General features: G+C 44.3%; 2 protein-coding genes across 6 annotated transcripts in view; one reads left to right on the top strand and one right to left on the bottom strand.

The window, feature by feature from the left end:
• On the bottom strand, positions 1 to 22,794 carry LOC139449584 (nucleoporin p58/p45-like). Of its 4 annotated transcripts, none has more exons than XM_071231043.1 (16): positions 22,726 to 22,794; positions 20,373 to 20,407; positions 18,994 to 19,266; positions 17,737 to 17,910; positions 17,234 to 17,299; positions 15,436 to 15,600; positions 14,795 to 14,822; positions 14,500 to 14,565; positions 12,785 to 12,959; positions 11,833 to 11,912; positions 11,286 to 11,404; positions 10,125 to 10,207; positions 8,878 to 9,079; positions 8,123 to 8,245; positions 4,580 to 4,669; positions 1 to 1,046 (listed from the first exon to the last, which is right to left on the bottom strand). In XM_071231043.1, exons 1-16 carry the CDS (start codon positions 22,776 to 22,778, stop codon positions 859 to 861), a joined length of 1,920 nt encoding a protein of 639 aa, XP_071087144.1. In that variant the 5' UTR covers positions 22,779 to 22,794; the 3' UTR covers positions 1 to 858. The 4 variants fall into 4 exon arrangements, with proteins under 4 accessions (XP_071087144.1, XP_071087146.1, XP_071087145.1 ...); XM_071231046.1 differs by having other exon boundaries at positions 962 to 1,046; positions 4,571 to 4,669; XM_071231045.1 differs by lacking the exon at positions 4,580 to 4,669.
• A 151-nt stretch (positions 22,795 to 22,945) lies between these two features.
• Positions 22,946 to 24,514, top strand: part of LOC139449480 (phosphatidylinositol-3,5-bisphosphate 3-phosphatase MTMR6-like) — a 110,374-nt gene continuing 108,805 nt past the window's right edge. The window contains exon 1 of one of the 2 annotated variants that reach the window (XM_071230898.1): positions 22,946 to 23,023. In XM_071230898.1, the coding sequence (XP_071086999.1) occupies positions 23,000 to 23,023 (24 nt within the window). In that variant the 5' untranslated portion in view covers positions 22,946 to 22,999. Of the gene's footprint in view, positions 23,024 to 23,371; positions 23,468 to 24,514 lie in introns of those variants that run through there. The other variant, XM_071230899.1, reaches the window with a different exon arrangement.

Below are 24,514 nucleotides of genomic sequence, written 5' to 3'. Positions count from 1 at the left end.
ACAAAATATATTTTCCACATGCATGTTATTTTCAGTTGCACACCTCTGTACTGGCTTCAAACATCAATTATCATCTAATGTCATATCATAAGCCCTCCCTTTGTTAAACCTCAAGCAGTATCAGCCTTATGGATGACAACACGATATTTTCCAAACACTGAGTGCAGGTAGCTTTCACACCTACTCTGAGCCACAGCCAGAGATTTTACCAGAGACAAATGTCTTCAGGACATTTTCATGATTTTATCAACTTTTGTAAGGACATTATTCCACCTATTATATGACCAAGTGTTTACAATCGAGAGGATAGTTTGGATGATGGTCAGCCAGCCAGGAGCTTTACACCCACTAACAGCTGGTCCCTTGACACAATAATGACTACAATTACAATGAAAGTACGAAATACAACACTTTCATCTGTACCGTACAATGCAATGAACCTTGTTCACAGAGGATCTCAGACATTGGATTTTATATTACTTGGTTACGGATCCAGTGACATTAAAAATATGGATTGTGGAAAAAAATAAAATTCCTGTTTTAAAACTATTTTATTTCTGCCAAACCTTTGATGATCATATATTTGAAATAAATATTATTCACAGCTTTACCTGATCTCCCAAGTGGTGTGCAGCATGCATTCTTTACCATTTTTGTACCACTTTATAAAAAATACAAACTTTTTGATATTATTTCCACAACCTACCAACAACATTTTAAAATTTAAAAATGTGTAATAAAACCTGAGGATCTTGCTATAGTTTCCATCATATTTCCAGCACCGACCTGAGATTTTGAGACAACTATCCATAAACCAAGTAATAGAAAAAGAAGGCCTAATGAACGATGTACATCTCATTATCTCTTTCCTCGCTTGGCTCCTTGTGGGGGTTTCTGTAGCTGGAAGGGTTTGTTGGTCCCTGCCGAGAGGGTGGACTGTCCGGGTGTGGCTCCGAGGATGGCGGGCACCCCTGCAGTTTGCGGGGTGGATGATGCAAAGGTGGCCGGAGCTGCTGGTGTGCTGAAGATTGAGGAGTTGAGGCCTCCTGCAACAGAAGGAGGGAGTTTACAGCTGCTGGGAACAGTTTTCACTTTCTGTGACAGAGTATTGCAAGGTGGACCGTGCATTTACGGGTTTGTTTCTTCTTTAACACCACACTCAGCAATATTCCAGCTATATGGCGGCGGCCTGTAAATATCAAGCCTGGACCTGACAATCCAGTGAGCATGGGTTGCTGAAGACCATTCCTAAACAGGTATTGTCTGACTCTGGATATAGGCCACCCATGCTCGCCCCTTTAAATCACTACCAAAATATGCCTTTGGAGAAAGGATGACCCTACAATAAATACACATCAGGGTACAGCCGATATACATACATCACACAGCAATGTCAGCAATGTTATATTGGCCAAGTCCACTTGTATGTATGATGCCTGCCACTATGACATTATGATGCCCCCCCCCCCCCCCCCATTATGATACCTGCGCCCCGCTATTATGATAACTGGGCCCCCCATTATGATAACTTGGCCCCCATTATGATAACTGGGCCCCCCATTATAACTAGGCCCCCATTATGATGCCTGGGCCCCCCATTATGACACCTGGGCCCCCCCATTATGACACCTGGGCCCCCCATTATGATGCCTGGACCCGCCATTATGATAACTGCCCCCCCCCCCCCCCCCATTAAAACTGGGCCCCCATTATGACACCTGGGCCCCCCATTATGATGCCTGGGCCCGCCATTATGATGCCTGGGCCTGCCATTATGATGCCTGGGCCCCCCATTATGACACCTGGGCCCCCCATTATGATGCCTGGGCCCGCCATTATGATAACTGGGCCTGCCATTATGATGCCTGGGCCCCCCATTATGACACCTGGGCCCCCCATTATGACACCTGGGCCCCCCATTATGATGCCTGGACCCCCCAATTATGTTGCCTGGGCCTCCCATTATGACACCTGGGCCCCCCATTATGATGCCTGGGCCCGCCATTATGATGCCTGGGCCCGCCATTATGATAACTGCCCTCCCATTAAAACTGGGCCCCCATTATGACACCTGGGCTCTCCTTTTTGATAACTGGGCTCCACATTATGATAACTGGGGCCCCATTATGATGCCTGGGCCCCCCATTATGATGCCTGGGCCCCCCATTATGATAACTGGGCCCCCCCATTATGAAGTCTGGGCCCCCCATTATGATGCCTGGGCCCCCATTAAGATAACTGCCCCCCCCCCATTATGATGCCTGGGCCCCCCATTATGATGCCTGGGCCCCCCACTAAGAGAACTGGGCCCCATTATGATGCCTGGGCCTCCCATCATGATACCTGGGCCCCGCTATTATGATAACTGGGCCCCCCATTATGATAACTTGCCCCCCATTATGATGCCTGGGCCCCCCATTATGATACCTGCGCCCCGCTATTATGATAACTGGGCCCCCCATTATGATAACTTGATCCCCATTTTGATAACTGGGCCCCCCATTATAACTAGGCCCCCATTATGATGCCTGGGCCCCCCTTTATGACACCTGGGCCCCCCATTATGATGCCTGGGCCCGCCATTATGATGCCTGGGCCCCCCATTATGATAACTCTCCCCCCCCCCATTATGATGCCTGGGCCCCCCATTATGATGCCTGGCCCGCCATTATGATAACTGAGCTCCCCATTATGATAACTGGGGGGCCCCCCATTATGATAACTGGCCCCCCATTATGATGCCTGGCCCGCCATTATGATAACTGGTTCCCCCATTATGATGCCTGGGCCCCCCATTATGATGCCTGGGCCTCCCATTAAGATAACTGCCCCCCCCCCCCCCCCCCCCATTATGATAAATGGGCCCCCCATTAAGATAACTGTCCCTCTCCCCCCATTGTAATATCTGTGCCCCCATTGTGATATCTGTGCCCCCATTTTGATATCTGTGCCCCCATTGTGATGCCTGTGCCCCTCTTTATGAAACCTGGGCCCCCCATTATGGGATCTGTTCCCCCCTTACGATGCCTGGGCCCTCCTTATGATGTCTGGGCCCTCCATTATAAGATCTCTTCCCCCCTTACGATGGCTAGGCCTCTCCCTATGATACCTGGGCCCTCTATTATGATGCCTGGTCCCCCATGATATCTGTTCCCCCATTATGATGACTGGGCCTGTATTAGAGTTGTCTTAAACAACAGGAACATGTGGTATCAGTGCATCACAACAAGTGTCATAAAGAAATGTTCTATGATACATGTTGTATCATGTAGCAGTGTATTGCTGCATGTCAGATAAGCAGGGATTCATGCACAGCACAGTCTATAGAACCATACAAGGGGTAGGCTGGGAAAAGTGACATATTGTGCAGTTAGAAATTTAGAAGCAATTTTGATTCAACTGAGTTTTGCCTCACCTCAGTGAAATTGTGTTAATCTGGTGCAAGAATAATGGAGGTGTACCCTAACAAGGAGTCAAGGAAACTTGCTACACGAGGAGACTTCATCGGATAAAGTATGGCACAACATATAGTCCGGTGCATAAGAAAATCTGGCACAACAGAGAGGACGCTTAGTCTGGCACAACAAGGAAGGTGCTTACCACACAAGAGAATTCAAGGGAGTTGGTCTGGCACAACAAGGAGGTGCTTGCCTCACAAGAGGATTCAAGATAGTTAGTCTGGCACAACAAGGAGGTGCTTACCACACTAGATGATTCAAGGGAGTTAGTCTGGCACAACAAGGAGGTGCTTGCCTCACAAGAGGATTCAAGGGAGTTGGTCTGGCACAACAAGGAGGTGCTTGCCTCACAAGAGGATTCAAGGGTGTTAGTCTGGCACAACAAGGAGGTGCTTGCCTCACAAGAGGATTCAAGGGAGTTGGTCTGGCACAACAAGGAAGGTGCTTGCCTCACAAGAGGATTCAAGGGAGTTACTCTGGCACAACAAGGAGGTGCTTGCCACACTAGGGGATTCAAGGGAGTTAGTCTGGCACAACAAGCAGGTGCCTGCCACACTAGAGGATTCAAGGGAGTTGGTCTGGCACAACAAAGAGGTGCTTGCCTCACAAGAGGATTCAAGGGACTTGGCCTGGCACAACAAGGAAGGTGCTTGCCTCACAAGAGGATTCAAGATAGTTAGTCTGGCACAACAGAGGATGATTACCACACAAGAGAATTCAAGGGAGTTAGTCTGGCACAACAAGGATGGTGCTTAACACACAAGAGGATTCAAGGGAGTTAGTCTGGCACAACAAGGATGGCGCTTACCACACTAGAGGATTCAAGGGAGTTGGTCTGGCACAACAAGGAGGTGCTTGCCACACTAGAGGATTCAAGGGAGTTGGTCTGGCACAACAAGGATGGCGCTTACCACACTAGAGGATTCAAGGGAGTTGGTCTGGCACAACAAGGAGGTGCTTGCCTCACAAGAGGATTCAAGATAGTTAGTCTGGCACAACAGAGGATGCTTACCACACAAGAGGATTCAAGGGAGTTAGTCTGGCACAACAGAGGACGCTTACCACACTAGAGGATTCAAGGGAGTTAGTCTGGCACAACAGAGGACGCTTACCACACTAACCTAGAGGCTTGATTGCGGCCGGTGTAGCCATAGTAGAAGAGGACAGCAGAGAGGAGAGCCCACTCAGCTGTGGAGCCGACCCAGACAGGCCTACATACAGAAGAAGGAACAGCTGGCTACACAGGAAGGCCTACACAGGCTACTAGTTTCAGGAAAGCAAGTGGTCCTATTCAAAAATGTTCTTTTGCAATATCCACCACCAAGGCAAAGTTAGTTTATCATTTCATAGACTCAGAACTTTTTTAAACTATACTTGATTTCAGATACTTTAATTTTCTAGGACATATTCCTAAATGTCCTGAAGACTTATTAAAATTTTGTAATGATTTAGAATTATGTCAAAAAATGGTAATTGTCTCAGCTCTGAAACCTGGCAACCATGCACTTGACAATCAATCCTTGTACAAGAAAAAAAGAAAATCATATTTGAATGGATCTGGGAGGTGATTGACATGAGATTTGAGTTTCTAGATTTGATTGTAAGTCACACGTTACATACGTGTATGCACTGTGGAGACAAATCTCTGAGACATACGCCCATTGTGTATAGACCCAACACAACTTTCCTATGTTTAATCATGCTGTATTCATCAAAAGACGCTAGTCAATATTACAATGAAATCTAAGTTTACAAATATTTGTCAATAAAACTGGCTTCAGAGGCTTTTATAAGAAGCTGTTCATGACGACAAAAGCAATTCCTGGTTCAGGACTTCATCAAGAACACTTACTGCATGATGACAGGACTGAACTTAACAGATATGCACAAGTCAGATCTTAATTACATTTCAAGAAATGTTGCAGTGCTGCAAAAACGTGCTGAGAAAGACACACTCATATAACCCTGGGCTAATGTCTGAGAGATAGTGTATACTACAAGAAAAGTTTAACTATATTCTGATACAAAGCTTACAAAATGAAAGGCATAAATATATAACATATTCAGGGATGAAAGTGTACACTTTAACATTTGAAATATCAGCAAAGAATGAACCACCCACCGACCAATGTTGACACCCATGACCACCAACCCACCAGTGTTGACACACAACCCTCCACCCATCAGTGTTGACACACAACCCTCCACCCACCAGTGTTGACATACACGACCACTCACCCTACCACCAGTGTTGACACACAACCCTCCACCCACCAGTGTTGACACACAACCCTCCACCCACCAGTGTTGACATACACGACCACTCACCCTACCACCAGTGTTGACACACAACCCTCCACCCACCAGTGTTGATATACATGACCACTCACCCACCAGTGTTGACATACACGACCATAATCCCACCCACCCACCAGTGTTGCCATACACGACCATACTCCCACTCACCAGTGTTGACCAGCAAGACCACCCACCAACCAGTGTTGACATACACGACCATACTCCCATCCACCAGTGTTGACATACATGACAATCCACCCACCCACCAGTGTTGACATACATGACATACCACCCACCCACCAGTGTTGACATAAACGACAATCCATCCACCCACCAGTGTTGACATACATGACAATCCACCCACCCACCAGTGTTGACATACATGACCATACTCCCACCCACCCACCAGTGTTGACATACATGACCATACTCCCACTCACCCACCAGTGTTGACATACATGACAATCCACCCACCCACCAGTGTTGACATACATGACCATACTCCCACCCACCCACCAGTGTTGACATACATGACCATACTCCCACCCACCAGTGTTGACATACATGACCATACTCCCACTCACCCACCAGTGTTGACATACATGACAATCCACCCACCCACCAGTGTTGACATACATGACAATCCACCCACCCACCAGTGTTGACATAAACGACAATCCATCCACCCACTCACCAGTGTTGACATACACGACAATCCACCCATCCACCAGTGTTGACATACACGACCATACTCCCACCCACTCACCAGTGTTGACATACACGACCATACTCCCACCCACCAGTGTTGACATACACGACAATACTCCCACCCACTCACCAGTGTTGACATACACGACCATACTCCCACCCACCAGTGTTGACATACACGACAATACTCCCACCCACTCACCAGTGTTGACATACACGACAATCCACCCACCCACCAGTGTTGACATACACGACCATACTCCCACCCACCAGTGTTGACATACACGACCATACTCCCACCCACTCACCAGTGTTGACATACACGACCATACTCCCACCCACCAGTGTTGACATACACGACAATACTCCCACCCACTCACCAGTGTTGACATACACGACAATCCACCCACCCACCAGTGTTGACATACACGACCATACTCCCACACACTCACCAGTGTTGACATACACGACAATCCACCCACCCACCAGTGTTGACATACACGACAATCCACCCACCAACCAGTGTTGACATACACGACCATACTCCCACCCACTCACCAGTGTTGACATACACGACAATCCACCCACCCACCAGTGTTGACATACACGACCATACTCCCACACACTCACCAGTGTTGACATACACGACAATCCACCCACCCACCAGTGTTGACATACACGACAATCCATCCACCCACCAGTGTTGACATACATGACCATACTCCCACCCACCAACCAGTGTTGACATACACGACCATACTCCCACCCACTCACCAGTGTTGACATACACGACAATCCACCCACCCACCAGTGTTGACATACACGACCATACTCCCACACACTCACCAGTGTTGACATACACGACAATCCACCCACCCACCAGTGTTGACATACACGACAATCCATCCACCCACCAGTGTTGACATACACGACCATACTCCCACCCACCAACCAGTGTTGACATACACGACCATACTCCCACCCATCCACCAGTGTTGACATATACGACAATCCACCCACTCACCAGTGTTTACATACACGACAATCCACCCACCCACTCACCAGTGTTGACATACACGACCATACTCCCACCCACCAGAGTTGACATACACGACAATCCACCCACCCACCAGTGTTGACATACACGACAATCCATCCACCCAACCACAAGTGTTGACATACACGACAATCCACCCACCAGTGTTGACATACACGACAATCCATCCACCCAACCACAAGTGTTGACATACACGACAATCCACCCACCAGTGTTGACATACACGACAATCCATCCACCCAACCACAAGTGTTGACATACACGACAATCCACCCACCCACCAGTGTTGACATACACGACAATCCACCCACCCACCAGTGTTGACATACATGACAATCCATCCACCCACCCACCAGTGTTGACACACACGACAATCCACCCAGCCACCCACCAATGTTGACATACATGACAATCCACCCACCCACCAGTGTCTCCAAATATCATTTTTGAAATCTACCAACGGGTGGTATGAAAAGAATTTCATTAAAAGGAACATTCTCATCCCTGCATACTGAAGATATTACCCATCACTAGTTACAGAAAGCCTAATACTTGCAATGGAACAGGAGCACCATAGTGGAGTTTACATGGGCCTACATACCTGTTGTCGAAGTGAGACCAGCGCCCCCAAACAGTCCGCCTGATGTGCCTAGTGCCGATGTGCCCAGCCCACTAGCAGCCCCACCTAGGGTACTGGTACTGAGTCCTACTACGGGAGGGGCACCTGTTGAGAAGATATGCGAAGACCTCAAAACAACAGTAAACAGTTAAAAAACTACAAGCCTTTCGACATTATTTCTCAGCTGATTCTAATCTCACTAAATGACCAAATTAGTTGAGCTCACTTGGCCAAAAGTAAATGTACACAAAAAGGATAACATAGCTATAGATGTAGAATATGGTAGAGATGAGCACGCACGGCATTCTACAACAGTGTAGTTAATACAAACTAGGTAGAGACAGTTACCAGTCAAGTACCCTCAGAGAATTCCACTACTTTTACAGGTCTCTGCTGACCTCACATTTTCTGTTTGACACCTCAGTGTGAGTGGCGAGTGAGAATGGTTTTATGCCGCTTTTGGCAATATTCCAGCAATATCACGGCGGGACACCAGAAATGGGCTTCACACTCTCTTTGCAAGTGTTTATGTAAATTTCTTGCTTGTGATTTTTGTTTCTATAGATTTGTCATATTATTTTCATGTGAACCAAGGAAAAAATCTTATTTTCGATTTTTTAGTAGCAAATTCGTAAAAAATACAGAAAATTCAGGACAGTTGGCACCTTTAAAAGATAAACAACTAAAACCATTCTAAGAGAACAGAACACCATTCACTACATGGTTAACTCCCTGACCTGCAGGCTGCTGTGACCTATTAAGGACAGAGGCCATGGCAGCAGCGGCAGCATTGGTCATCCCCGTGAACGGCGTGGGTCCGGCAGGGTCCAGTGTACGTGCGGGCGTGATGCTCACTGGAGCCTTCTGCTGTTTCTCAAAAATATTCTTGGTGTCTCCATGGAAGATCTTTCTGTAGTTCAGGTAATGTTCCTTCTGGGTCTGTTGAAGCAGGGATCAAGAGATGAATTGGTGCAGAGGTGCCAGGCCCAAACAAAGTAACAAACTGCTTGACATGCAAAAACGGAATGGACCATCACACTCTTTCTATGGTAAAACACCTGTACCTCATTCACAGTTATGAAGTTATAAAGTATGTGTTGGTTACATGAGTAATGAGTGAGTTGGGTTTAACGCAACTTTGAACAATATTCCAGTTATATCACAGAGTGTCAGCTTAATGTGGGAGGAAAGCCCAAAGTGATGCGGGTCTTAGATGTTTACCACTGTAAAACCCACCAGTACGGCTATAGCACTGACAAACCTATTAGCATAATCTTAATACTTATCTTAATAATAAATATATAATCATATCTACTGAAAAGGGCTTAACATTTGATTTGGCATGACTACTTCCTGGACTGTCAGTGACCTTGACCTTGTATCAGATTACCAAAAAGATGATTACATGTTCACCAGCCTAAATATATGTGCCAAGTTTCTCTGCTATGTGAGAAAAGTTATTTTGTTCTGTTTGTTTCTTGCTTAATGCCACACTCAGCAATATTCCTGTAAATAATTGAGTCTTTGATTGATATTATGAGCTATGATCCAAGCTATAGAGGTGCATAGACATGCTACAAAAAAAGTCACTGAGTCTGACCACCCGATTAACTAAGTCACCGGTTTTGTTGCTTTTGTTTGTCTGATGTATAACGCCGCACTCCAGCTATATGACTGTGGTCTGTAGATAATCGAGTCTGGACCAGTCAATGCAGTTATTTCATCATGAGCATCAACCCATGCAATTGACATAAGATGACGTGGATCAACCAAGTCAGCGATCCTGACCACCCAAACCTGTTAGACGCCTATTACGACAAGCATGGGTTGCTGAAGGCCAATTCTAACCCGGATCTTCACAGGTGTAACACACCTCTAACGACCAGCATGGGTTGCTGAAGGCCTATTCTAACCTGGATCTTCACAGATGTAAGTCACCTGTTACGACCAGCACAAGTCACTGGGGACAAAAGTTAGGTTGTACCTTGACGGCCTCATTGACTTGGTGAAGCTGAGCAGCGAGGGCTATGAAGGTTTCGTGCAGTTTCTTCATCAGAGCTATCAATTCTGCAGTAAAACATAGCACGAAAGTCATCTTCACGGCACACACAAAATCTGAACTGAATCACAAGGAGGCTGTACAGAAGAAAGACTGATTATTTATCTTATTAAACAATATCTTATTGTCATAGTACTGAGCATGATGACAACATTTGGGGCTTCTTTGTCTAATTCTGATGAAATACCAAATATGTTTGACGAAACTATGAAAACTAGTAAAATCTAGATATTTTTTACATTTGTATACTTATCCTGCATTACTCCTTAATGCATTCATTCACTGCTCACCTTTTGACAAAAGTGAAAGCTGTGACTGATCCTGCTGGAAAAAATAAAGATGTCGTTCCGTTCTGAAGCAGGACCCCCAATCACCAGCGGCCACTTCATACCGGCAGTGGTAGACATATGACATCTCCATATCACTGTTGGTCACAATACAGTACAGACGTGTTTCTAAATTAATCCAAATTTTGCTGCTTGCTGTCCTTGTGAATTTCGACACTTCTATATACAGACCCATATCCTTTCCCCTTGTGATGGGTGGTGCCTGGTTTGGCGTAATTTATCTTTTTTTTTTCTGTCAAAAGGTGAGCAGTGAATGCATTAAGGAGTAATGCAGATAAGTTAAAAAATTTACTGTCAGTAACCATGGTAACAACACATCAATAAGAAGCAGTCCAGGAAATCAGACATCGATGCAGGCATAATTGATTTAAAAAAGGCCCACATTTTCAAATGAAATGGGGTACGTTAACATTATGCTGTATGGGCGATCCTCTGGAAAGTTTGAAACCTTCACATAGAGGGCCCATGTCAGAAAATTCCTAGAGTGAACCCTGCAGATGGCACGAGAAATCTAAAACAGTGTACATTAACAACCAACAAAGTCCCCCAGTTTAACAACTAGATCTGACATTTGATAAGCTAACAGAGCCAGGGTTACTTCTATTCCAGAGTCCCCAAGGGTGGAAAGTCCAATAAGTCAGTCTGGCAAAACCGATGGCAGCAGACGTAGCAATCATAGGTGCACATAAAGACAGAAGTATAGCAAGCAGGCAGAGAAGGGTGTTGAGGGAGAGCATACCGGCCGGGGAATGTCTGGTGGGCTGGTGGAGGGCGGCCAGATGGTTCTCCAGGGTCTCGATCTGCTGGCGGTACGTGATCATCCTCCCTTCAAACTCCTCCACCAGCTGCTGGAAGTAGCTGCAACATGAGGACAGTCTGTAGTTAGTTGTGATTAAGTTGGTTTTAACGCCGCTTTTAACATTATTCCACTTATATCACAGCCTGTCAGCTTAATGTGGGAGGAAAGCCCGAAGTGATGCAGGTCTCAGACGTTTAGCACTTCAGTTAACCCACGAGCACGGGTATGGTGCTGACAAACCTGGAAACATAATTGGGGCAACCGGGATTCCGACCATAATCATAGGTTTCTGGCGTGCTCAAGGGACGCAACTCTGCACAGCAAATCGCGGCGGCTTAGATGACTGGGCCACCTATGCCCCTAGCAACACAGAGACAGCATAAGGCTTAGGCATCGTTATAAGTGTGATGATGGAATCTTTCGGCGCAATCCTGGGCAGGGATGTATTGAGTTGTGTGCCACCCAGTAGGGTGTACAACACACTTACATGGTCGGTGCTGTGTTCTCGTACTGGAGTCCTGGAGGGATGTCCTTGGTCCTCTGGGCCATCTCAGCATTCTTCAGCTCCTAGGTAACAAGGAAGACTGTTTAGAAATTTAACTGGAAACATGTTTCTTCTATCAGATCGTGTGAATGTGACCAATACCTGGTGAAATAGGTTGGCCAGGTATCTTGATAACTGGAATTCTGGGATTCTTGTTGGAAAGAGAATATTGCTTAGGTTTCAATACATCATTAAAAACACCCAACACAGATAATGAACAAATGTGGGTATTTTTCAGTATTTTCAAATCATGTATTTTCAAAGAGGCAAGAAAAGAACTTTTCTTAACTATAGCAGAGTTAGAAATTGGCACTATGGTCCTTACCAAACTGCCAAATGGTTAATGTATCCATCATAAGGGCTAGTAGAAATTTGACATTTTTTAGGGTTTTGCTGTATTTTAGTGAGTGAGTGAGTGAGTGAGTGAGTGAGTGAGTATGATTTAAGGCCGCTTTTACCAATATTCCAGCAATATCACGGCGGGGGACACCAGAAATGGGCTTCAAACATTGTACCCATGTCGGGAATCGAACAACTGGGCTATCCGACCGCCCGCTAATATAAGGTCTCATCTTTTAATGTCTTTTGGTATTTCACGGCTGGGTGTCAAACCCGACTTCCGAGCCAGAAGCTACAGGAGCTCACGGCGCAATATCAGGAGCAATATCACGGCGGGGGACACCAGAAATGGGCTTGAAAACATTGTACCCATGTCGGGAATCAAACCCGGGTTTTCGGCGTGACGAGCGAACGTTTTAACCACTAGGCTACCTGACCGCCCCTGGGACACATGATACCCACATGGGTTAGTGAAACAAGGTTCTCTGGGTAACAAGCAAACACTTTAGTCACACGCCTACCCTACCACCCATCTCATTCTGACAGTATGACTTACATGTGCCATTTCCTTTTTGAGTTTGTCCACAGCACACGCGTTCCTCTGGAGTCCATTGGAGACGACAGAGAGCAACTGCTTGAGAGCGGCAACGTCCTCCTGCACCTTCAGCATGGGTTTGGTGGACATGCGAGCGATGTCCTCACGGACTGTCTTCTCCTCCTTAACATACTTCCTGGAACACAAGCACTCATACAGTACCTTGACAGGTCACCAACCAGTGGCTTTCCACACACACACTTCCTGTAACACAAGCACTCATACAGCACCTTGACAGGTCACCAACAAGTGGCTTTCCACACACACACACTTCCTGGAACACAAGCACTCATACAGCACCTTGACAGGTCACCAACAAGTGGCTTCCCACACACATACTTCCTGGAACACAAGCACTCATACAGCACCTTGACAGGTCACCAACAAGTGGCTTCCCACACACATACTTCCTGGAACACAAGCACTCATACAGCATCTTGACAGGTCACCAACCAGTGGCTTTCCACACACACACACTTCCTGGAACACAAGCACTCATACAGCACCTTGACATGTTACCCACAAGTGGCTTCACCAATATGTAACTAGCCACACTGACCAGCTGATCCAGGCCATAGGGGCACCATGACATGTAACTAGCTGCACTGACCAGCTGATCCAGGCCATAGGGGCACCATGACATGTAACTAGCCACACTGACCAGCTGATCCAGGCCATAGAGGCACCATGACATGTAACTAGCCACACTGACCAGCTGATCTAGGCCATAGGGGCACCATGACATGTAACTAGCCACACTGACCAACTGATCTAGGCCATAGTGGCACCATGGGATGTAACTAGCCACACTGACCAGCTGATCCAGGCCATAGGGGCACCATGACATGTAACCAGCCACACTGACCAACTGATCCAGGCCATAGTGGCACCATGACATGTAACTAGCCACACTGACCAGCTTATCCAGGCCATAGGGGCACCATGGGATGTAACTAGCCACACTGACCAGCTGATCTAGGCCATAGGGGCACCATGGCATGTAACTAGCCACACTGACCAGCTGATCCAGGCCATAGGAGCACCATGACATGTAACTAGCCACACTGACCAGCTGATCCAGGCCATAGTGGCACCATGACATGTAACTAGCCACACTGACCAGCTGATCCAGGCCATAGTGGCACCATGGGATGTAACTAGCCACACTGACCAGCTGATCCAGGCCATAGGGGCACCATGACATGTAACCAGCCACACTGACCAGCTGATCCAGGCCATAGTGGCACCATGACATGTAACTAGCCACACTGACCAGCTTATCCAGGCCATAGGGGCACCATGGGATGTAACTAGCCACACTGACCAGCTGATCCAGGCCATAGAGGCACCATGACATGTAACCAGCCACACTGAACAGCTGATCCAGGCCATAGTGGCACCATGACATGTAACTAGCCACACTGACCAGCTGATCCAGGCCATAGTGGCACCATGACATGTAACCAGCCACACTGACCAGCTGATCCAGGCCATAGTGGCACCATGACATGTAACTAGCCACACTGACCAGCTGATCCAGGCCATAGAGGCACCATGACATGTAACTAGCCACACTGACCAGCTGATCCAGGCCATAGCGGCACCATAACATGTAATTTTGAATATAGTGAACTGCGTCTAAAAGCAACAAACAGTACAAGAATCACTTTACGTACTGGAACACTGTGACAGTCTCCACGAGCATTGCTGGCATGTGGGTCTCTTTTACTGCCTTACCATCGCTGTAATCATAAAATGGACACATGAAAAACACGAAATGGTTTTTTTAAGCCGCACTCAGCAATAATTCCAGAGGTCTGTAGCTAATTAAGTATGAACCAGTAAGTACAGTGATTGACACCATGAGTATTGAATACAATATTTTGCAATTTTCTTTTTCATTCATCTTTAAATCAAGACAAAAATATGTGCTAGCCAATGATTGACAATTAGACAGCAGATTCTTATCACCTGGTTTTCCCAGCTGTGCCACTCGTTCCTGCAACAAAAATCAGGAAACCATGGTAACACAAAGCAAAATGTTTAATAGGATGAAGCAAAATTCAGTAACATGAGTTTTAGACAGTAGACAAATTGAAATTGAGGTCACCTTGGCGACCATTTTAGTCACAACCTTTAGGCCTGGGATATGATACTTGTATCATGGCAGAGTAGTCATGGAATTGTGATGCAATGAAAGTTTAGTGAATCGTTACACCCCAATATGAATGTGTGAGTGAGTTGGGTCTGAACCCTGATTTGAAGGGTATTTCAGTTATATCACAGCGTGTCAACTTAATGTGGGAGGAAAGCCTGAAGTGATGCAGGTCTCAGATGTTTACCACTTTGGTTAAACCCACAAGTATGGATATGGTGCTGACAATCCTCGAAACATAATCGAGGTGAAGTGGGATTCAAACCCACAAAGGTACACAACACTGCACAGCGAATTGAGGCGTCTTAGATGACAGGGCCACCCGTGCTCACTGCAACCCAAATTGAACTTAACCATCAAAGACTGTTATAACATTTCGATCAGTAATTGGATAAAACAACATAAACATACTTGTCATGCACAATGGATCACTCATTACTAACAGCTTTCAACTTACCTCCAGCTGCTGTTGACGTTTTGGGATCAACACCTCCAAGGCCGACTGTTGCTGCAGTTGTAGTTGCAGCAGAGAAGATGCTGGCTGGGGCCGCAGTGGCAGACGCAGCAGTAGGTCCGAACAACCCCAGGCCAGTGCTGGCTGTTGTGGCCGTGGTCAATCCCCCTACAAACAGAACATCACTTGTCATCTACTCCATCAGAGGCACTGAGGTCCATGGAAGGACTCCGAAACATGGACAGTCTGAGATCTATGGTAGGTCTCAGATCCACAGACAGAAATCAGACCCATGGTAGGTCTAAGATCCATGCAAAGAAATCAGATCCATGACAGTTCTCAGATCCATAGATCCGTATACACCAAGGTATTTCATGTACTACATGTGGTGGTGCCTGTAGATCTGTATACACCAAGGTATTTCATGTACTACATGTGGTGGTGCCACTTCCTTGGTAGCTGTAGATCTGTATACACCAAGGTATTTCATGTACTACATGTGGTGGTGCCACTTCCTTGGTAGCTGTAGATCTGTATACACCAAGGTATTTCATCTACTACATGTGGTGGTGCCACTTCCTTGGTAGCTGTAGATCTGTATACACCAAGGTATTTCATGTACTACATGTGGTGGTGCCACTTCCTTGGTAGCTGTAGATCCGTATACACCAAGGTATTTCATGTACTACATGTGGTGGTGCCACTTCCTTGGTAGCTGTAGATCCGTATACACCAAGGTATTTCATGTACTACATGTGGTGGTGCCACTTCCTTGGTAGCTGTAGATCTGTATACACCAAGGTATTTCATGTACTATGTGTGGTGGTGCCACTTCCTTGGTAGCTGTAGATCCGTATACACCAAGGTATTTCATGTACTACATGTGGTGGTGCCACTTCCTTGGTAGCTGTAGATCCGTATACACCAAGGTATTTCATGTACTACATGTGGTGGTGCCACTTCCTTGGTAGCTGTAGATCCACATACACTAAGGTATTTCATGTACTACATGTGGTGGTGCCACTTCCTTGGTAGCTGTAGATCTGTATACACCAAGGTATTTCATGTACTATGTGTGGTGGTGCCACTTCCTTGGTAGCTGTAGATCCGTATACACCAAGGTATTTCATGTACTACATGTGGTGGTGCCACTTCCTTGGTAGCTGTAGATCCGTATACACCAAGGTATTTCATGTACTACATGTGGTGGTGCCTGTAGATCTGTATACACCAAGGTATTTCATGTACTACATGTGGTGGTGCCTGTAGATCTGTATACACCAAGGTATTTCATGTACTACGTGTGGTGGTGCCACTTCCTTGGTAGCTGTAGATCTGTATACACCAAGGTATTTCATGTACTACATGTGGTGGTGCCACTTCCTTGGTAGCTGTAGATCTGTATACACCAACCATAACAACAAATAAAAAGTAAAGTTTGAGATATGACTGATTTGGATTTTCTTTACCCTAATAATTTAAGATAAAGAGACTTCCACATTACCATGTGTAAATTACTTCCACTCATGATCAACAGAAAAACCAATTTGAACAGCATTATATGGTAAATACAGTCGAAACTATCGATATTCCTAACTGAAATCGATACTATTGATCAGAAACTGATTTAACAATCAATTTATTGGCTTTAAGTGCTTACCAATAGCAATATATCGATATTTCGATTTATCGTGACACCCCTAATCTATAGCATGTTCTTCAATTACAGAACCAAGCCAGCGTAGTAGACATAGAGTACGAGAAGCCAGTCAGAAGATGTTTCAATTCAAGTCTAACTCACCACCACCAAACTTTTGACTTGTATTAAATGGTGCAGCATCCACAGCAAGGGTCCCAACTGGCTTCCCTTAACCAGAAACATAGGTTTACACTGTGGCTATTGGAAATCTCTCACTACAGCAGAAACCTCTTTCTCTCCAATTAATGCTGATCTTATTTGTTATGTTTACCTCTATTGGAATTACGAAAAATACAATTTGTGTGAGGATCCCATTGTGTTTGTTATTTTATGCTGCAATCAGTGGTATTCCTGTTAAATCACAGCGGAACCACTGTGCCTTCAGAGACAACAGAGAGATGCTGGCCCTGTTTTTAGTGCTAATACTATCGTAACTCCCATACTTTAACAAAGACTTCCGATAATTGTAGCGCTCTGATCGCTTTGTAAAGCGGCGCCCAGATGAAAACTCCCTATGGTCGGCTAGTTATGTCTAATCATAGTGTTTTAACTATCTTAAGTTTATGTCTGGGAGATACGACAGTGGTAGTGGGAAGTATGCATACCTAGTGTAGGTGCCACACTGGTTGGTTTGCCGAAACTGAAGCCGCCGGCAGGGGCCGCCCCAACTGCAGCACCTAGACCCAGACCTGTACTGGGAACTGCAACCGTAGATGTAGCTGGAGTTGTTGCCGTTGCCCCAAGGCCAAAGCTAAATCCACCTGCAGCACTGGTGCCTGCTGAAATAACACAAGCACACATGCTCACTGACTGCTGAAATAACACAAGCACACATGTTCACTGACTGCTGAAACAACACAAGCACACATGCTCACTGACTGCTGAAATAAGATAACAAACACATATGCTATGTGCTGAAACAATACAACCACACATGCTCACTGACTGCTGAAACATAACGAACACATATGCTCTGTGATGAAACAATACAACCACACATGCTCTCTGCTAAAACAATACAACCACACATGCTCTCTGCTGAAACAATACAACCACACATGCTCTCCGCTGAAACAATACAACCACACATGCTCTCCTGAAACAATACAACCACATATGCTCTCCGCTGAAACACATAAACCACATATGCTCTGTGCTGAAACAATACGACCACACATGCTCTCCGCTGAAACAATACGACCACACATGCTCTGCTGAAACAATACAACCACACATGCTGTGCTGAAACAATACAACCACACATGCTCTCCGCTGAAACAATACAACCACACATGCTCTCCTGAAACAATACAACCACATAATGCTCTCTGATGAAACAATCTGATGAAATGATACAACCACATATGCTCTCTAACAAAACAATACAACCAAATGCCCTCTGCTGAAATAGTACAACCACATGCTCACTGACTGCTGGAATAATACAACCAAATGCTCTCTTACCAAACAATACAACCAAAAGCCCTCTGCTGAAATAATACAACCAAATGCTCACTGACTCCTGGAATAATACAACCACATGCTCTCTAACAAAACAATACAACCAAATGCTCACTGACTGCTGGAATAATACAACCAAATGCTCACTGACTGCTGGAACAATACAACCAAATGCTCTCTAACAAAACAATACAACCAAATGCTCACTGACTGCTGGAATAATACAACCAAATGCTCACTGACTGCTGGAACAATACAACCAAATGCCCTCTGCTGAAATAATACAACCACATGCTCACTGACTGCTGAATCAACACAACCACATGATCACTGACTGCTGATACAATACAACCACATGCTGGTAGACTGGTGAAAGGAGAGGAAGAGAAAGACAAGCCTACCTCCTCCCAAAGCTGGCACAGTCGCTGTCGTTGTTGCTGCTCCCGGAACAGTGAGGGAGAAGCCCCCTGATGCCCCCAGCGATGGAGCAGAGGTAGTAGCAGTTGTACCCCCCAGCGTCCCCGGGAACCCCACAGTGCCACCGAGGGAGAACCCACCCCCGGTGGCCTGAGTGGTGGTTCCAAGTGTGACGCCTGTTGCCGTGGTCCTTGCAGCAGTGGCTCCGAAGCCAAAGCCTGATGCTGCAGGTTGTCCAAATCCTATTCCAGTTGCAGCTGCAAGTAGAGAGAATATGCCATGGTGTTCCGCACATTTGTCACATGGTATATATTATTACACGGTGTATCATTTCAACCTTTCTCAAAACTAATTTATATGTGTGTGTGTGTGAGTTGGATTTAACGCCGCTTTTAACAGTATTCCAGTTACATCACGGCGTGTCAGCTTAATGTGGGAGGAAAGCCCGAAGTGAAGCAGGTCTCAGACGTTTACCACTTCGGTGAAACCCACGAGCACAGGTATGGTGCTGACAAACCTAGAAACAATCGAGGCAAACCAGGATTCGAATCATAGGTTTCTGGCGTGCCCCCCCCCCCCCCCCCCCCCCCCTTCCCTCCAAATAATTTATAACTATTTTCTAGGGTTAAGAGTAATAAAATTGAGAATACCATCTTATTTTCTTTTCGGTTTAAGTAAAGCAACAAAGCCCTTTCCATATTTAATATAGTCCATTGTGCTGTTAAGACCCGTTACTCCAAGAGCCTAATATTACCGAATTCACTCAGTAATAAGTCTTGTTAATCCGACAGAGAGTGTACTGCGTGGTCATCTGCCCGTGAGTACACATCCCATGTTTTGAAGCGAAACGAGTCAGTTAGTAGCTGCATATTACAATATCTGCAGAGATAAACTAGCTTAACAATAAACAAAAAACCAAAACATGATTAATCGCATAAGGACCAGACAATCCAGTGATTGATATTATGAGCAACAATTCATGCTATCGGGGTACGATGACATGCTATCATCCAAGTCATCAAACTGACTATCCGATCCACCTCCTAAACCCAGCATAGGTTCCCGGGGGACTTGTCCAATCCAGAATCCCCAGGGGCTTTCAACATCCTTGAAAATCTAATATTTAGTTATTGACACTATTGAGGTGCATTTGACCTACATAAATACAAATGATCAGTTAGGCTGGTCAAGGCATTGGACTTTTATCAAGGGGGATCTTCAGATACTTCAGGACAACTCTACAGAACAGTTAAACTTCTAACATTCAAGGCCCATTGCCTTTATTGCAACATTGATGTGTTTATGATGTTGTGGTTTAGCCAAATCAATCACTGGTACACTTATGAAACCATGAAATACTTACCAGTAGTTGCTGCAGGGGTAGCACCAAAGTTAAATCTGCAAAAGAACACATCTCATAAGTTTCTACTGACACAAACCTCAGCATTTTCAGTAGACTTACATCTAGTCTCTGAAATGAAAATATTTTAAAGAAAAAAAAAGTTGTTAAATTATAGTTATAAAATATGATAAAAAGGAGCTAAGAGACATTCTTCGTTTTCAGACTGATACTGCAGTAATCTAGACTTGCCAAATATTATAGACTTACATGAGCTGTATTGGATATATTTGTTTCAGGGTCTGTATGACAGACTACACTTTCATGCTACATACCGATACTTGCAGAAGTTTTTCTATCGCAACATAATGCCAAAATATTAACCAGAATACCACAGGTACAGACATGACAGAAGTTCACCTTTATTCACCTAAAACTAGTTTTTCTGTCTGAAAGACATATTATACAATAATTGGATCTGTGAACACCATGGTTTGTTATAGTTGTTTTTCTTAAATCTCTTAAGTTGTATACACTGAGAAAATAATAACATATATCACTGATATGTGATAACTAAGAATGATAATAATACTCTATTGTCATTCTTGGATGCCAGGGGAGTCTATAACCCAAGCTGCCTCAAGAAGGAGCTAGAAGGTTAACAGTCACGTTACATGTCATCCTCCCGGGTACCCATTCACTGCCGGGTGTACAGAAGCATATTTTGAACAAAGTCACTTACTTATAACTTTTATTTATCCATTGCTAAGGAGACATCACATGTTACATGGTCCTGCATGAGGCAGGACCCAAGCCCACTGATGTTTGATTAGCAAAGCAATGTACTGCAACGAGTATATACATGGCTGAAGCCAATCCCAGCTGTATTCCGCTGCATAAAAATGAAGATTCTGCCAGCAATTGTTGAAAATTCTGCACATAATTCTGTGCTCCTTATATTATATCAATAATTCCTAGTCTTGCACCTGTGCCAATTGTTGCAGGCATTTTACTGACAAACTTATCCATGGCTAGAATGTTTTTACAAGTAAATCTGTCAATCACTCCTGTGAACATACAAACACACACTTACAGTAATCAACATGATCAATAATACAAAAATCAACTTCACTTCAAATTGGAAATCAGGATATTGATTGTTTGTAAATTGGTTGTTCTTATTTCCACACAACATGATATAACACAACGCGGGAGTAGTGCACTTTACCGGGCGCACTTTTTCAGATCCAATTAGCGCTGTGGGAGCTCGAACGCGCTTCTCCGGCTCACCGGCTCTGCTAATTAATGCGTTAATTAGCCGACGCTCTACCACTGGACCACAGGCGCTATCACATGTAATTAGTGCTCGTTTAACAGGTCATTAGAATCCCCATTGACATGCATGAGTAATTCAGTAAACAATGAATTGCGCATGCGTGTGACGTCACTGCCCGCTCTCCCATTCATCTTTTCTTCGCAATTGTTTATGTCAACATGACCGACCAATGGGATTAACTGGATTAACGCTTGAAAAGGTAAGAATTTATGGCTAACCCTTGCCCAAAGCCAGCTGACCCTAATGACCGAAAAGGTGTTTTTGATCGTAAAGATGTGTAAGTTTCCCTAAGACCGAAAACGGGTGTTGGATTGTGAAGCGAGAGTCACCAGAGCGTGAGGCACGGTAACGGTATAACGAGACAGCGGTGGCACTATAGCGTGGTAATTGAGCAGATGGTAGAGCTCGGGCTGTGCCCGGTAAACTGCATTGTTGACCACAACGCTTCAAATAATTATTTGGAATGATTTAATACAAAGCAAATACTAAGTTTCAGTAAACCAACACAACTTTTACATAGTTGGATCCAGCTTTTGACTCGTATAATAACATGATTAAAATTCCACAGGTCCTTGGTAAACAGTAAACTATGGTTAAAATGAACACAAAAGGACCATTAATTATGTTCTTTGTTGCAATACACATATACTATTAACAGTCGATCTGTGATTATCTCCGATCTGTGGTTATCTCCGTTCTGTTAATTATTCTTCAAAACTGAAACATTGAAATTTATAGTTACGATTTTTATAGTTTTTTTTAACGTTAATCAGTATAGGACGGGATTTCAAATATATTGTTATGTTGTGGAGTTAGTGTTCAACGAGGAACGAACACGGTCACGGGAAAAAGCCTATACTTGGTGTCAAAAGAAAGTGTGCAGCAGGTGCCCCTTGTGATCGAAAACCGAACGATTCGCGATGTCGAAATAAAATTATCTATAGGAGGCTATGTTTATGAAACATATGTAAACATTTGGTTTGGCCAATGTATGTTGATTAACCGTGGTCGCTTAAAGACAAACATATTAAACTGAATTACCCTCCTGCAGACGAACCAGTTTGACCAGCACCAAACGTGAATCCAGTCGCCATTTTGGCGCTTTAAAAGGTGAAGGACGTTCACGACTGTTGAGCAATAATGAATTAATGAATGCATTTTTTTTTTTTTAAATACCAAATAACTCTGACTTTTTAATAAAGATGTTCAGAAGTAATGATGGTTTTAAAAAATAATACGAAAAATTAAGCACTGGGGAGGTGTCATGGCGCTGTCTGCTACAGAAGAATAAGGAAGCAAGACATCGCCTGCCATCATGGACTGTATAAGGACTCCAAAGGTACGGTCATAAATATGATGACAATATATTAAACAGCGTGGGAATTTATTTGTACATAATTTTAATTCATTTGAGACCTATTCCAAGCTATCTCAGAGGCGAGATGCGTCAGGTGATATCTTGTTTTGGTTGGATGGGCTGATCAACTAATCTATGCTGCCAATGACGGAATCCAAATATAAGGCTGTTCTTTTCGTATTTTATGATAATGATGTCCTAATGCCGTAGCAGTCCCAGCTACGTTGGTAGTGGTGATGCCACCGGAAATGAAGGTAAGGAGGTTGTAGAATGGGGTGACATGCCTTCTTCATCAATTTGGAACACGTTCTAAATTCCTGGCAATTCCTGTACCTCCCACGAACGGTCGGCTGCAGACGTTTTGTCGTCTGCCACACGGTTTTCATCCAAAGGAGCGTTAAAGGCCAGATGTCGGTTTTAATGAGGGTAAATTTCTGATTTTATGATTAAACTGTTGAAGTGACTGGTAGGGGCCATTTAAATAATCATTTCAGCAAGTCTAAAAAACTAATTAATATCTCTGTCAAATCAAAGGTATACGTCCGTGGTCAAATGCATTATTTTCGCAATCGTCTGCGGGACAGTGCAGATAAGAATCACTTCCTCTTCTTTCAAGTAAAAAAAAAATCAATAGAGTTTTACTTGTTAAAATAAACAAACAAGTGATTTAAACTGCATGCAATATTGATGACTCGGTGATGAAATAAGATCTTTGATTACATGTAGTATTATTTGTTATGAGAATGTAACAGTGAACACGGTCGATTCAGTAATCATAAGCTGTGAAAGTGTGTATTGAAATATATTAATATTTTACCAATTTTATTGCTGCAGTGAAATGTTTGTCAGATTAATGATCAGATCAATTACCAGTATGTGTGAATAATCTTTGTATTATTATTTGACATTCACAAACTTTTCTGCATGAATCCCTGACAGTTTTATCAAAACTCTGATGAAATGTGTTTAAAGAATGTCTTTTGTTATTTATCTTTAATTAGCTGGAAGATGATATCCAAAACTGTTGACAGCAGATTTATTTAATTCTCTTATGAACCATTATGACAAAGCATGTTGATTAGGTTGTACCTTTATCATTGTTTACAAGTCTTTGCCTTGTAAATTTTCTCGTAAAATGAATTGATAACAGCCAAGGCATAAGCTTGTATGTTTTATGTTCGTTGATGCCAGTAGAGGTGAGCTGAAGTAACATTGTTAAATGTCTCGTTCAAGATTATTGCACTTACATATAGTGACTAATGCTAATGTTATAGTGCTAGCCCACTGAGGTACCATGCCGCAGTTTAACATGGATACCCCACTCAGACTTTGTATACTAACTCTGAGCCAACAAGTCCTTGTTTACTATCATTAAGGCTGAGCGCCAGGCAAGGTAACAACAAGAACCATCTTTGAAGGTCTTTAGGTATGATCGAACAACTGACCTTCCGCCAGTAGACTTAGCATGTAGAG

Source organism: Haliotis cracherodii, unplaced genomic scaffold (assembly GCF_022045235.1).
Source record: "Haliotis cracherodii isolate W230 unplaced genomic scaffold, xgHalCrac1.p SCAF_8, whole genome shotgun sequence".
NCBI lineage: Eukaryota > Metazoa > Mollusca > Gastropoda > Lepetellida > Haliotidae > Haliotis > Haliotis cracherodii.
The sequence above is the reverse complement of the archived record's forward strand: the minus strand, read 5'-3'. Positions and strand labels throughout refer to the sequence as shown.